This window comes from Heptranchias perlo, chromosome 3 (assembly GCF_035084215.1).
Source record: "Heptranchias perlo isolate sHepPer1 chromosome 3, sHepPer1.hap1, whole genome shotgun sequence".
NCBI lineage: Eukaryota > Metazoa > Chordata > Chondrichthyes > Hexanchiformes > Hexanchidae > Heptranchias > Heptranchias perlo.
In genome coordinates this window covers 99,566,531-99,581,334 of record NC_090327.1, presented here as the reverse complement: position 1 = coordinate 99,581,334, position 14,804 = coordinate 99,566,531, and the positions used below count along the sequence as shown (strand labels likewise).

General features: G+C 40.9%; 1 protein-coding gene across 8 annotated transcripts in view; it reads left to right on the top strand.

Moving 5' to 3' along the window:
- The window catches only part of clasp2 (cytoplasmic linker associated protein 2), a 451,600-nt gene that overhangs the window by 277,193 nt on the left and 159,603 nt on the right, over positions 1 to 14,804 (top strand). For 6 of the 8 annotated variants that reach the window (XM_067981128.1, XM_067981123.1, XM_067981115.1 and 3 more), the window contains 2 exons: positions 6,953 to 6,976; positions 10,257 to 10,361. In XM_067981128.1, the coding sequence (XP_067837229.1) occupies positions 6,953 to 6,976; positions 10,257 to 10,361 (129 nt within the window). The remainder of the gene's footprint in view (positions 1 to 6,952; positions 6,977 to 10,256; positions 10,362 to 14,804) is intronic. The other 2 variants (XM_067981116.1, XM_067981105.1) reach the window with 1 other exon arrangement.

Below are 14,804 nucleotides of genomic sequence, written 5' to 3'. Positions count from 1 at the left end.
CGATCTACAGAATGCACTGCAGCAGCTCACCAAGGTTAGATGACAGCATCTCCCTCCCCTGCAACATGTACTACCAAGAAGGACATGAGAGTGCTATCCCCTCCAAGTCGCACACTATCTTAACTTGGACATTCATCACCTTTTCTTCATTGTGGCTGGGTCAGTTACCTATAATTCCATACTTAACATAATTGTAGGAGAGCCATCAACACAAGGCCTGCAGTCGTTTAAGGAGAAGACTTGCCACTACCACCTCGGGATGAACAGGGTTGGTAATAAATGTGACCCTGCAACAAAAGAATTTTTTTGAAAGATTGGTGGGACCGCCCTTGCTTGGTTCCACTCTTACCCGTTCAATTGTAGATAAAGCATCTGTATCAATGGCTTCTCTTCCCACTCCTGTGCCATCAGCTTGCGAGTCTGTCCTTGCCTCCTCCACTTTCTAATGTACATGCTATATCTTTGGCAATGACATCTGCCAACATGGGGGGTCAGCTTTCACAGTATGTCGATTACACCCAGTTGTATTTCTCCACCACCTCTCTTGACCTTTCCACTGTCTCTGTGCTGTCGCATTGTTTGATGTCCAATCTTGGATGAGCTGCAATTTCATCCAGCTAAATATTATCTTCAGTCACTGCCACCGGCTATATATCCATACTGCTGACTCCATCCCCCTATACAGTAACTACTTCATACTGAACCAGACTGTTTGACACAGAGCTGAGTTTTTGACACCATACCCTCCATCACAAAGACCGCCTACTTCTGCTTCCGCCTCTAGCTCAGCCCATATGCAAATAAAATCTCATCGATGCCTTTGTCACCTCCAGGCTCAACTATTCGAATGCAGTCCTGGCTGGTCTCCCCATCCTCTAACCCCTAAACTTCAGGCTCATCCAAAATTCTGGTATCTGTACCCTATACCGCACCAATTTTCACTTGGCAATCACTCCTCTCCTCATTGACCTACATTAATTCTTGGTCCCCCAAGGTTTCACATTTAAAATGCTCATCCTTGTGTTTAAATCTCTCCATTGCTTCTCCCATTCCTATTTCTGTAACCTTCACCAGCCCTACAATCCCCCACCTCCACCCCCCCCCCCCCCCCAGAATACTGCTCCTCTGACTCCAGCTTCTTCTGCATTCCCCTTCCATCACCTCCACATTGGTGGTTGTGCCTTCAGCTAACTAGGCCCCATGTTGTGGAATTCCCTCCCTAAATCTCTCTGTCTCTCCACCTCCCTCCCCTCCTTAAGACCCGCCTCTTTGACGAAGCTTTTGGTCATGCTCCCTAATATCTATCTTATCCTTGGGCTCAGAGTCAGGACTTTATTTGCTTGCACCTCTGTGAAGTGTCTACTTTAAAAGCGCTATATAAATTCAATTTGTTGGTAGAATTAAACAAAAAACGCAAATGCTTTGATCAAGGAGTCTACTTTTAAGCATATGGATGTAAGTATTGGAGCTAGTAATAAGCTAGATAGTCTCAAAAATGTAAGCCAAATTGTAGTTTAAAAATGTCCCTATGTTTTAACAGTGATATCACTGTCAACATTATGTTCCATTAATCATAGTGAGCAATGCACTGGACAACCAATTGAACTGTCAGTGAATAAAGCTAGCAAATGACTTACAGAAACTGACTGTGGGGCTAAATTCACTGTAGTCTTCAGGAAGAAAGACCCCAGTCTGATCCTGCAGCAAAGATGGAAAGATGAAGGGAGGAGTGTACAAGGAAGATTTTTAAAATGAGGAAGTAAGACATTTGAGGACTGAGTGAAAGCACGTGGATTTTATTTTAAGAGAATACCAGACAGAAATAAGGGAAAATTTGACAGAAATTGTAACTTGGCAACAATACCTAAAAACTGTGAAGAAAAAAGAAGAGATACTCGTGGGAATTATAAATCAGCAAGTTTGACATCGTACTCATAATAACAAACAAAAAAAAATGTTTGTGCATTTTTATTTGTTTCTACCAGTACTACAGCCATCTGTTGAAAACCATAGAATAATACAGTATATAAGGGTAAATTCCTCTGTTGCTGCGAGGAACTGTGCTTGGAGAGTTTAGCTCGGAGAATTGGGGTTGTAGTGTTGTAGCTTTATTTTCAACATGTAGTCCCTCCAAGCCCAGTTTTTCATTGGGAGCATGGGATCATGGAATTTACCTTATAGTTCCTTATGTCAAAATAGTTCAAGGTTCTCTACACAAGATATTTTTCAGAGTGCACCATGTTGTTATGTAGCCCAAGCATAGCAACCATTCTGTGCTCGTAATGTCTCCTGATTTTTGTGATACTGGTAGCTTTACCTGAAGAAGTGGACCTCTGTATCATGTCTCACCCAAAGGATATTGTCTGTCTCATACAACAAGCTCACTATAGTGTCAGTCCAGATTGTGTGCTTGAAGCTCTGGTGTGGGACTCAACCTTCTGACCCAGAGGTATGAATGTTACCAGCGGACAGGATTAGTATGTCATTGGGAATTTATGAACAGCTCAGTACAAGAATAGGAAACGAAAGTCAAGGACAAGGGTACTTTTCTGGGGAAAAAAGCAAACAATAATAAAATTTTCAATTGAAAAATGCTGAAGGGTATGGATGAACAAATGTCCTAGTGATTCAAGCATATAATTACCTGAAAATTCGAGTGCAGGTAGATAACGCCAAAGAAAAGGCCAACACTATTTTAGGTTTTATAAATAGCAGATAGAGTACAAGAACTAAGAAGTAATAAATTTGAGCAAAACATTGGTGAGGGAGTACTGTGTGCAAGTTTTAGACTCCCCATTACAGAAAGTGCATTAAAACCATTTAGATTCACCAGGATAATTCCATGAATGGGAAACAATAGTTGTGAAGGGAGACTGAAGATACTGGGACTATATCCACTGGAGTATTGATGGCTAAGGAGATTTAATCGAGGTTTTGAAAATTCTGAAGGCTTTTGATGGTTGGGAGTCAGTGATGAGGGATCATCCATTTAAAATACTCACTAAGAGAATGAAGAGAGGGGTTAGGAGAATTTTTTTTAGGCAAAGGATTTTGAAGCCTGGAATGCTTTATCATGGAAAGTAGTGAGGCAGACACCGTTGCATTTATTAAGGGAAAATTGGAAAAATATTTGAAGCAGAGGTTATAATTCAGATTCTCAAACTGCCATGGTGGGATTTCAACTTGTGTTCTCTGGATTATTAGTCCAGGCCTCTGGATTATGAGTTCAGTAACATACCACTAGGCTATCATACCCAAATGGAAGCATTGGTTTTGTATCTGGAGGCATAGAATACAAAAGCAAGAAAATGATGGTGAATCTGTACAAGATCTTAGCAGTTTAGTATTGTGTGTAGTTTTGGGCACGGCATTATAGGAAGGATATAAAAGCAATGGAAAAGGTGCAGCTTAGATTCACTGGATGTAACTAAGGATGAGGAATTATAGTTATGTTATGAAAAGAAACTTGAGAAGTTGCGACTTTTTTCACTGGAGTTGAGAAAGTTGAGGGGTGACCTGATGGAGGTCTTAAAGATTATGAAGGATTATGATGAGGCTAATAATGATGTAAGTTTTCCACTGGTTGGCTAGATAGTTACAGGGGAGTACGCATTTAGGATATTCAGAAAAAGAAATAGGCAGGTTGGAAAAAATGTCTTCACACAGAGGACGGATAGAAGGTGAATTCTATTCCACAAACAGTTGTTGAAGCAAAGTCCATACATTCCTTTAAAAGGGAGTTAGATAGTTACTTGGTAAAAAGAAATACTGAAGGTTGTGGGATTGATATGGGTGACTCATAGTATTCTATGCTTTAAGTATTTACTGGACACTCCTGAAGAAAAGATTACATTTACAGGTGGTAGAATTCATCTGATATTCTGTTTTTTGAATTTAAAAGGACATATAGGTGAAGTACCTCATGCGACTGATGCTAAGAATAATAGAACATAGAATTAGGGGAGGGAGATGTGGATCAAAAACGGGCTTTGTAGTAGGAGATGGACTAATTATAGGAATTACAGTGTTGATTAAAGGAAGGTGAATGCAGTAGAGCAACCAAAATAATTACTGGACTTGTGTATTGTCGTAACAACAGGGTAAAGGAATGGTGCTGTCTTTTAACAAGTATAATGTTAGAGATGATATGATTTTGATTTTTTTTTGAGTGCCAATATACTGGTAATGTTTTAACAATTGGGGATATTGGAAAAGAAGGGAACATACTTTCAATATTCAGCTGCAAAGTAAGATGAAGTTTAGATCAAATTTGGATGGTAAATGCGAGCGCAAAATTTGTGTAAATTGTATTAACTAACACTACAAAATTAACTATCGCCGACACAAACTCAACTGATCAAAAGTCTTCAAGGGTGAATTTCTGCAGGGGTTCTCCTGGTTGTCTGCCATAACTTTGGGGGAACAGCCGCGGAAATCCCCAGAATGTAAATGCTGCAGGAGAACCACCATGCAAATTCAGCAATTAGGAACAAGGAATTCCTGGCACAGGCCTGTATCTCTCTCGCTCTCTCTTTCTCTGGAACCTGGAGCATGGGTTTTCCCAGAGTTGGAAATTTCACATGGGCATTGGGTGCTGTTGAAGCATTTTGTGTTTGAGCGATGCAGTATGGAAGTTGCAGTTTTCATTCTTCTCCAATGGAGTTACAATACTCAGAATGCACCAAAACAAAATGTATTGCATGGCAACCAAGTCGAACATTTATAACCAAAAATTTTGAAGCACAAGCAATCGAAAATAATATTTTTACAGCATCTGAAATAGTAAATAAAAAAACATAGCTAACTTGTGTGGGATATTAAGTTTTTTTTTGCATCACGGAAAGGCACTGAATTTGGAACCAAGGCTGAAGGGAAATGTTGCAGTTGCTTTGCATTGCAGCTAGAGTAAGCAGGTAAGTCAGGCCCATAGGACTACCTATTTAGGGTATTGGCCATTGGAGATTTTACAGTGGTGGGGAAACCACCCTTGTGCAGCACTACATTGACAACATCTTGGGCAAGACGTACAAATTCTCCTGGAGAAGGAAAGAAAAAATATCTTTTATAACCAAACAAATATCTGAGTAAAAGGAGGACTGTTTTGTGGGGGAGGAAGGGAAGATCAAAATATTTAAATGTCAAACAAATACTGCAAATCCACCTGAGAGCTAGAGCAAAAACTGTGTATTTTGTAATGTAAATAAGAATGATTTAGTTTTGGGAAGGGAAGATCAACAAAGCTACCTGCATCTCAAGGTTTGGAAGTGAGGGATAAACAGTAGTACAAATATAAATGAAACTGCCATGGCATTGCTTGCAGGTATTCTGAGGTTTGGAGCACAGTTTTGATGTTTAGCTACTAAAACAGAGCTGTGTTTGACCTATCTTATCCCTTCAAAGCCTCTGTTATTCCTTGTGGGGAAGTGATCCAGGGGCTAATTGTTAATGGAAGTTTTTATTGATTTTGAGCTATTTATAACTCCCCACCTCTTGCCCTTGAGAAAAGTCCAGATTAGCAAATTCAGAAATATCAGCAGAAAATGACTAGTTTTCTTCATCCATTTTCATTTTATATTGTAATGCAATGTGTGTAGCAGCCATAACTATTCATATCTCTCTATTTCTCTCATAATACATATAACATAGTCATAATATATAACATATCTAATCCATCTGAGGTCCGATATGTTTCTGTGTTGTGAAGGTGTCATTTTTTCTCATCACTTGTGATGTATTGCTTGAGTAAATGTGCTGTGTTATAGCGATGTTGCACTTGGCCTACAGCAGAATCGTGGTGAACATCAGGAACCACACTTCAGGCCCTGGCCTACCCTTGGAACAATGCCACAAGAGATGCACTAATATTTTTTTAAATTCCTATTTTTTTTGTTGTTGTTTTATATTTTCTTCCCTCTTCCTACTCTAGGTTTACTCAGCATCCCCCTACATAGAGTGCCAGCAAACAACCATATCTTATGCTGCTGCTGCCAATGCTGTCCACTAGGTATGCAGCCTGGGTTGCTCCACACCGTGTGCCCCCACCCCCAATTTTCCCCACTTTCTTTTCTGTGATGAAATTGCACCTCACCCTTTTGGCACAGCTGAGACCAATGATGCACACCACATGGGGAATTACAGATGTGTGACCCAAATCGCATTACTCTTTAACACAGGGTTTTGGGGCTTCAGTGCACTATGACACGTAGCCTTTTTTATTCTTGTTGAAACTTCTACCAAGAGGGACTAAAAGGTAATTTGTGGTGACACAGTGATAGGATGTAATGCAATGAAGAATATTTAAGAAAACTGGAAAATTTTAAATTGTAAAAAAAAAACTGCATTAATTTTATGAAACATAACCTGATGCATGAAAATGTAAAGATGTGCCCATGATGGAGCTAGTGGTATAATTCCTTGTCAGACTTACAGCCAGCAGCTGACAAAGCTGGAAGTTTCTCATTAAAATCCGCTGTTGCCATTCATTTACGAAGTCAAATGGATGAGTGAGAAGCTGCAGTAATATGTATATTTATTGGTACAGCTGATGTACAGTTCCCCTTATCTGTTAGTAGATTTGTTAGCTGCTGTTTCCAGCTGATGTACTCTTCCACGAGTGACACCTCTCAGTATGTCACTACAACTTAAACATTCCTGGTTCTCACCAGCAGTGAGTCTGACAATACATGATACAAGTAAATGTGAAGATCTATTGTGTCTTGAGCTATGTTTCATCATGCAGCAGGTAATGTACATGCTGCAAACCACACATGCAGCCTCTTACTTGATACCTTTCATATTCTTGCTTTCTTAAATATTGTTTTATGCATTGCTAGCTATCCTGTTTCCAAAAAGTCTTTGCCATAAATTAATGTTTCACCTGTGGTGATAATTTATTGTACATGAAATCTAACACACTAACTCTTTCTTGTTCTTTGCTTGCTCTGTTACAAAGATGATGCATCTGACAAAGCAGATGGTAAGGACATTGTCTATCTGTCTTTCCTTATAACCCTGTTATAGATCTGCAACTAACATGTTTTAATATGCTTATAGGTATAAGTGCTAGATTTAACATTACAAATTGTCTTGTCTCTTAATTGGAAGTCTGAGGAGTAGTCATTTATTTGAACTTGATAAAGCGTGGAACATGTGGGCAAGTTGTGCCTAGAAAATCTTCCCATTAAGAGACAGTACCGACAAGTTGCTTTGTAGTATAATACATTTGTCATATGTGTGTCATTCAAAGTTAACTGGTGTAATTATTTCCCAGCAAATTTTAAGGGCTCAAAATTAACTACATGCATTTTTCCCAGCAAGCTTCTAAAGCTTTTTTTCAATCAGTGTTTTCTATAACTGTTTTCAAATACACCAATAATCCCTTCAGCAAAATTAAGGTGCATTAATCAGTTCACCAAGTAATTTTACTGTCAAAAGCCATAGTCACATTAACTTGTACTAAGATTATGTATGTTGTCACTTTGAAACTTTCTTCCTGTTTAGGAACATCTTCTGAAGATGGTAAGCACTGAGAATTTGAATTCAGTTTTTTTTTTAACCTGGAAAAGTGACCATGAAGCTGTCAGATTGTTTCATTAAAAAAAACAACTGGTTCATTAATGTCCTTTAGGGAAGGCAACCTGTATGTGACTCCAGTCCCACACCAGCGTAGCCTAGCAAGTTATCAGTTGTAACTAGAAGTTCCAACAAAGTATGACCTTTCTCTTTGGGAGGTGGAGAGAAAGGATGGACATTCTTATTAAGGTAGTTTATGTATTTGCAAGCATTTTTACAGCACAATAATCTCACAATGAATGGCCCAATTCTGTCACTAATTCCGCAGTAAGTTATTGTGTCTCAGCTCACTGCAGTCAGGTCAGTTTGGCTTCCCAACCTGCCTGAATTGGAGAGGTTTTGAAAATAGTCTTTGCTGAGAAAATCTTGTGTTCAGGATAAACTTTTAAAGGTTTGATACTTTTTTTTTGTTCTGCTTGTGGGTCATTTGCAAGTGTATTTTAACTGTTCTGTGCTCGGATAGCTTCCTGACCACAGTATTGTAGCTGTGTTTATATGAGTTACGAAGTGCTCTGTGTAACTTCCCTTTATGGAGAGTCCTACAGCCCAGAACATTGCTATTTCACACCTTTACCGTTTTTGTTATGGTTGCTAGTTCTGTTCTTTATCTTAGCCCTTATAATATATGCTTTTCTTTATTTATCAGCTTTTCTCCCTAAATTGGATTTCTTCCTAGATTCTCATTCTATATCTTGGCTCACATTCATAGTTTATAGATAAGTTGCTTTCTCTTGTTGGTTTCACATGAGACACATGTGTCACCTTGGGAAGGTGCACAGCATTTGGCCATCTTCCTGTCAGCCCCTTCTTATTATAACTTGGCTAAATTATGACTGGAAAAGACTATAATGATCACACACTATCCTACCCCTCGTACTCCTCAATTGTTTCCCTCACCAAACAACCATCCAGCTTGCTTGAATTTGAATTGAGTACTTCAATGAGATCTTCCCTCAGCTTTCTCTTCTAAAGTGCAAATATTTCTAATTTCTGTACCTTCTTATAGCTCAGGTGTCTTATACCAAGTATCAACTAAATTGCCCTTTGCAATACCTTCTTGAAAACTAAGATGCCACTACTGTAGTACGGTGGCCAGAATTGTACAAGGACTCCAGGTAGGGCTGGACCAATGCTCTGTAGCAACTCGGTGACACTTACTCCAACCTATTCTCTGTCTCTCCAACTAACTATCCCAATTAGCCTGTTGGGTGCATACTATGCAGATGTTACGCCCATTTATTCACCAGTACTCCCAGATTCCTCTCCTGTGTTGTATCCTGCAGAATAATATCATTATTCTTGTATTTGCATTGCTTTTCTTTTCCCCAGTCTTGCCATCTTCCACATTAAATCATAACTTCCTCTTATCAGCCCAATTTCTCAATCTACCCAAATCTCACTCGCATTTGCTTGTTGCCAGAAGGATGCAACCTCATCCTTCTACTCCCCCTCAAATGAACTTCACTTTATTTGTGTACCTAATTCAAACAATTTCTAACCCAGTTCATTAATTACTCCCCTTCCCCCCCCCCCCCCACCAGTTCCATGCTTTCCAATGTTGTCGGCCAACCTCCTATGTGAAAACCATTGCTAAAACACCCACTGCGTTCCTAATTTCATTGCTTTTTCAAAGAGTCCAACATATTTGCCACGTTATCCAATCAGCCTCCATTGTAACCTCCTTATTCTCTCAAAATCCACCTTCCTAAAGTTTGAGTGTCTCTGTTGTTCTCCCCTTCTCCATTATAAATCTGACTTTAAACTTGACTATATCATGATCATTGTTAGAATTGTTCTCGAACTAAACCCTCCTCCACCATCCCATGGTTGTTCTATAGTATTAGATCCAATGTGGCCCTGTTGCTTTGTAGGTTCCTTCATGATTTGACTCATGTTGCATGCCAATATTCTGTCCAGTAGTTATATGTTGACTATTTCTACTCCATTATAATCCTCCCAGTGTACCCCTGATAAATTGAAATCATCCGTAACAATTGTATTTGCCCCCTCACATGTTACCTTTATTTGAGTATCAAGTTCCATATCAACTCTATTTCTTGACCTGGTAGGCCGTAATCAGGTCCTCTAATGCTCTGCAATTCCATGGCCACAGGAATTACTGAACCTGGAAGGAAATCTTTCCTCTGATTTTTTTTCCTCCTTTAATTCTTTCCCCTTAACTTTATTGGAACCAAGGCTTGGTGACCAATATCTGAAGTTCTGAATCTGAATGATGTCCGGTGACACCAACCATCTGTTCCCTATTAATTTGCACCTCAATCCTGATGCAATTTATAGCCTGCATACTTCAGTATAACACAATGTGAATTGCATTTGGATTATTTTGATCTCTGTTCATTAATCACCTGGTTTTGCAGAGCCTCAGATTCTAGTTTATCAGGAACATGTGCAAAATGTGAAATGCATTGGGATTAATGAGCTGCAAATCAATGGAGTTTAGATTATTCAATAACATTTTGATTCAGGTACCCACCCCTTTAAGGGATCATATGTTGTCATAAATCATTTGTGTTTGATAACCAAACCTTTTATCTTTTGCACTTTGCCTTTTTACATGAATTTTCTTCTAAAAGGTTAAAAATAAAAGCTAATCAATGCATAGAGCAGTCCATCATATTTGTCAATAGCTTTCCTTTTCTAACTTGCATTTATTTTCTTTCTAGGTCGCGTTCGTAATAAGCAACTACTCTCGGGATCTGCCACTGGTGGTGGAGATGCTGCTGATTCCAGAGGGCGAAGTCGTATGAAAGTGGTGTCTCAGTCCCAACGTATGTATCTGGCGTGTTGCCATGCAGTGTGATGGGACACATCTAGATTTATAAGTCGGGGGTATAGCAAATATTGTTGTGTTTATACGCAGAGAGGATGCATTAGTATTGTACTTGCCCTTTTTAAAATGTTGAATGATCCACTAAGTTTTGAACAACTGTTCTATGCCTCAGGTTTAACATCATCTGAAGATAACAAAGGTATCTTGCTATTGTTTATATTTTTGTTCAGTTTTTTTTGCATGTTCTGGTGGTTTTAAGTTCAGCTAATTCATTAAAGTAGTAGACGGCCATGAGCAGCAAATGTGACTTAAATCGTGAATTTTGCAAATGTCAGAACAAGAAAGCAGCATTTGGTTCCTTTTATACAGGGATTCACCATTACAGAAAGATCTTCCATTTCTGTCCTTTGGACATTTCACCTTTGTCTTGCTGTATTGTTTTACATTTCACAATTATCTCAAAAGATAACAATAAGGAGAAGTGCCCTGTTTGAGGTCTGTTTCTTACATGCTGCAAACATGTTAACATGTGCAGATCATGCTTTTATGGTCATTGAATGATTTATGGATGCTCCATGGTTAACTCTGCAAAAATGACAACCCAATCATTGAAGGCCATGTAACAACTGAGCCCATCAGTCAATTATAAAGGTTTCCCTTAAGAATGGAATAAAAATAGTATTCTACAATTAGTTATTGGCCCGCAAATTGCGCTGAGCGGCGAACGAATGTCGCCCACCGCTCGTTAGTTATAATCTCACCCGCTTTTGGGGGCAACTTGCTTCAGTGGTGAACTGCAAAAAGTGCAGCATCCTTTCCCGGGCTTCTGTGACCTACGAGAGCGGGGAAAGGATCTCTCTTTCTCCCCTCAACCAGTCAGCTTGAATCATCTTTGACAAGCCGTCCAAAGTCAGAATCAGGAAGTGAAAGCTATAACAGTAAATTCAATGTAAAATCAGTTGGAGAAAGCGAAATAAAGAGAGGATCAGAAATATCAAGTTAAAAGACAGAGATAAAAGTTACAAAGAAGAAGTAAAAAAAAAAGTGTATAATTAAAATCGGAAGTAATGAGACTACACATTTTTAAAAGTTAATTTTCAGTGCCGGAGAGGTTGTCTGGCAGTCATTAAGACTGACCACACCGTTAAAAGTTAGTTTAGACCTAAAAAAAAAATCCAGTGCGCCTTTTTTATGGAGCGATTAGTTCATTTCCAGCTGGGCAGGAGAGCAAGTTCGCACCGGTCCATTCATTCAGCTGGACAGCTGTCGGAGGGGCAGGGCAAATGCTGAACAATTTCCGGATTTCTGCGTTTGATTGTGCACGTACACGGACCGGAACTTGCTGTTCCATTTCCACTGAAATAACGATGAGCCCTGTTAGCCTCGCTGTTATTTTAAGAGCAATTTCCGGGCCATTCAGTTTGTGTCATCAGTTTAAATAAAATACTTTTTTTATATACGAGTATGAAAGCTATTTTTTTAATTCATTCATGGGATGTGGGCGTCGCTGGCAAGGCCAGCATTTATTGCCCACCCCTAATTGCCCTTGAGAAGGTGGTGATGAGCCACTGCAGTCCGTGTGGTGAAGGTTCTCCCACAGTGCTGTTCGGTAGGGAGTTCCAGGATTTTGACCCAGCAACGATGAAGGAACGGAAATCTATTTCCAAGTCAGGATGATGTGTGACTTGGAGGGAAACGTGCAGGTGGTGGTGTTCCCATACGCCTGCTGCCCTTCTCCTAGATGGTAGAGGTCGCAGGTTTGGGAAGTGCTGCCGAAGAAGCCTTGGCGCGTTGCTGCAGTGAATCTGGTAGATGGTGCACACTGCAGTCAGGGTGCGCCAGTGGTGAAGGGAGTCAGTGTTTAAGGTGCTGGCTGGGGTGCCAGTCAAGCGGGCTGCTTTGTCCTCGATAGTGTTGAGCTTCTTAAGTGTTGTTGGAGCTGCACTCATCCAGGCAAGTGGAGAGTATTCCATCACACTCCTGATTTGTGCCTTGTAGATGGTGGAAAGACTTTGGGGGGGTCAGGAGGTGAGACACTCGCCACAGAATACCCAGCCTCTGAACTGCTCTTGTAGCCACAGTATTTATGAGCCTGGTCCAGTACAGCTACAACGCTGGCATCTACCCGACAAAGAAGAAAATTGCCCAGGTATTGTCCTGTCCAAGTCCTATCCTGTCCTGGCCAGTATTTATGTGCCTGGTGACCCCCAGGAAGTTGATGGTGGGGGATTGGGTGATGGTAATGCCATTGAATGTCATGGGGAGGTGGTCAGACACTCTCTTGTTGGAGATGGTCATTGCTTGGCACTTGCCTGGCGCGAATGTTACTTGCCACTTATCAGTCCAAGCCTGAATGTTGTCCAGGTCTTGCTGCATGTGGGCACAGACTGCTTCATTATCTGAGGGGTTGCGAATGGAACTGAATACTGTGCAATCATCAGCGAACATCCCCACTTCTGACCTTATGATGGAGGGAAGGTCATTGATGAAGCAGCTGAAGATGGTTGGGCCTAGGACACTGCCTTGAGGAACTCCTGCAGCAATGTCCTGGGGCTGAGATGATTGACCTCCAACAACCACTACCATCTTCCTTTGTGCTAGGTATGACTCCAGCCACTGGAGAGTTTCCCCCCCTGATTCCCATTGACTTCAATTTTATTAGGGTTCCTTGGTGCCACATTCGGTCAAATGCTGCCTTGGTGTCAAGGGCAGTCACTCTCACCTCACCTCTGGAATTCAGCTCTTTTGTCCATGTTTGGACCAAGACTGTAATGAGGTCTGGACCCAAATAGTCCTGGTGGAATACAAACTGAGCATCGGTGAGCAGGTTATTGGTGAGTAAGTGCCGCTTGATAGCACTGTCAATGACACCTTCCATCACTTTGCTGCTGATTGAGAGTTGACTGATGGGGCGGTAATTGGCCGGATTGGAATTGTCCTGCTTTTTTTGGACAGGACAATATATGGACAATTTTCTTCTTTGTCGGGTAGATGCCAGCGTTGTAGCTGTACTGGAACAGCTTGGCTAGAGGCACGGCCAGTTCTGGAGCACAACTCTTCTGCACTGCAGTCGGGATGTTGTCGGGGCCAATAGCTTTTGCTGCATCCAGTGCACTCGACCGTTTCTTGATATCACGTGAAGTGAATCGAATTGGCTGAAGACTGGCTTCTGTGATAATGGGAATCTCAGGTGGAGGCCGAGATGGCTCATCCACTCGGCACTTCTGGCTGAAGATGGTTACAAACGCTTCAGCCTTATCTTTTGCACTCACGTGCTGGGCTCCGCCATCATGGAGGATGGGGATGTTCACAGAGCCTTCTCTTCCCGTTAGTTGTTTAATTGTTTACCACCATTCACGACTGGATGTGGCAGGACTGCAGAGCTTTGAGCTGATCCGTTGGCTGTGGGATCCTGGCATGCTCTTCTACATTCCTCATTGAACCAGGGTGGATCCCCTGGCTTGCTGGTAATGGTAGAGTGAGGGATATGCTGGGCCGTGAGGTTACAGATTGTGGCAGAATACGATTCTGCTGCTGCTGATGGCCCACAGCGCCTCATGGATGCCCAGTTTTGAGCTGCTAGATCTGTTCTGAATCTATCCCATTTAGCATGGTGGTAGTGCCACACAATACGATGGACGGTGTCCTCAGTGTGAAGACAGGATTTCGTCTCCACAAGGACTGTGCGGTGGTCACTCCTGCCAATACTGTCATGGACAGATGCATCTGCGGCAGGTAAATTGGTGAGGACGAGGTCAAGTTGTAAAGGAGCCCTTAGGGAAGAGTGACCATAATATGATAGAATTCTTCATTAAATTTGAAAGTGATGTAATTCAATCTGAAATTGGGGTCTTAAATCTAAAAGGAAACTACGAAGATATGAGGCGCAAGTTGGCTGTGGTTGATTGGGGAACAACATTAAAAGGTATGACGGTAGACAGGCAATGGCTAGCATTTAAAGAATTAATACATAATTTGCAACAAATATATATTCCTTTAAGGCACAAAAACCCCAACAGGAAAAGTGGTCCAACCGTGGCTAACGAGAAATTAAAGATTGTATTGAATCAAAGGAAGAGGCTTGTTAAGTTGCCAGAAAAAGCAGTAAACCTGAGGATTGGGAGCATTTTAGAATTCAGCAAAGGAGGACCAAAAAATTGATGATTAAAGGGAAAATAGAATATGAGAATAAACTAGCAAGGAACATAAAAACGGACTGTGATAGCTTCTATAGATATGTACAAAGGAAACGACTGGCGAAGGCAAATGTGGGTCCCTTACAGACAGAGACGGGAGAATTTAAAATGGGGAATAAGGAAATGGCAGAGAAATTAAACAAGTACTTTGTTTCTGTCTTCACGGAAGAAGACACAAAAAACTTCCCAGAAATACTAGAGAACCAAGGGTCTGGTGCGAATGAGGAACTGAAAGATATTAGTAT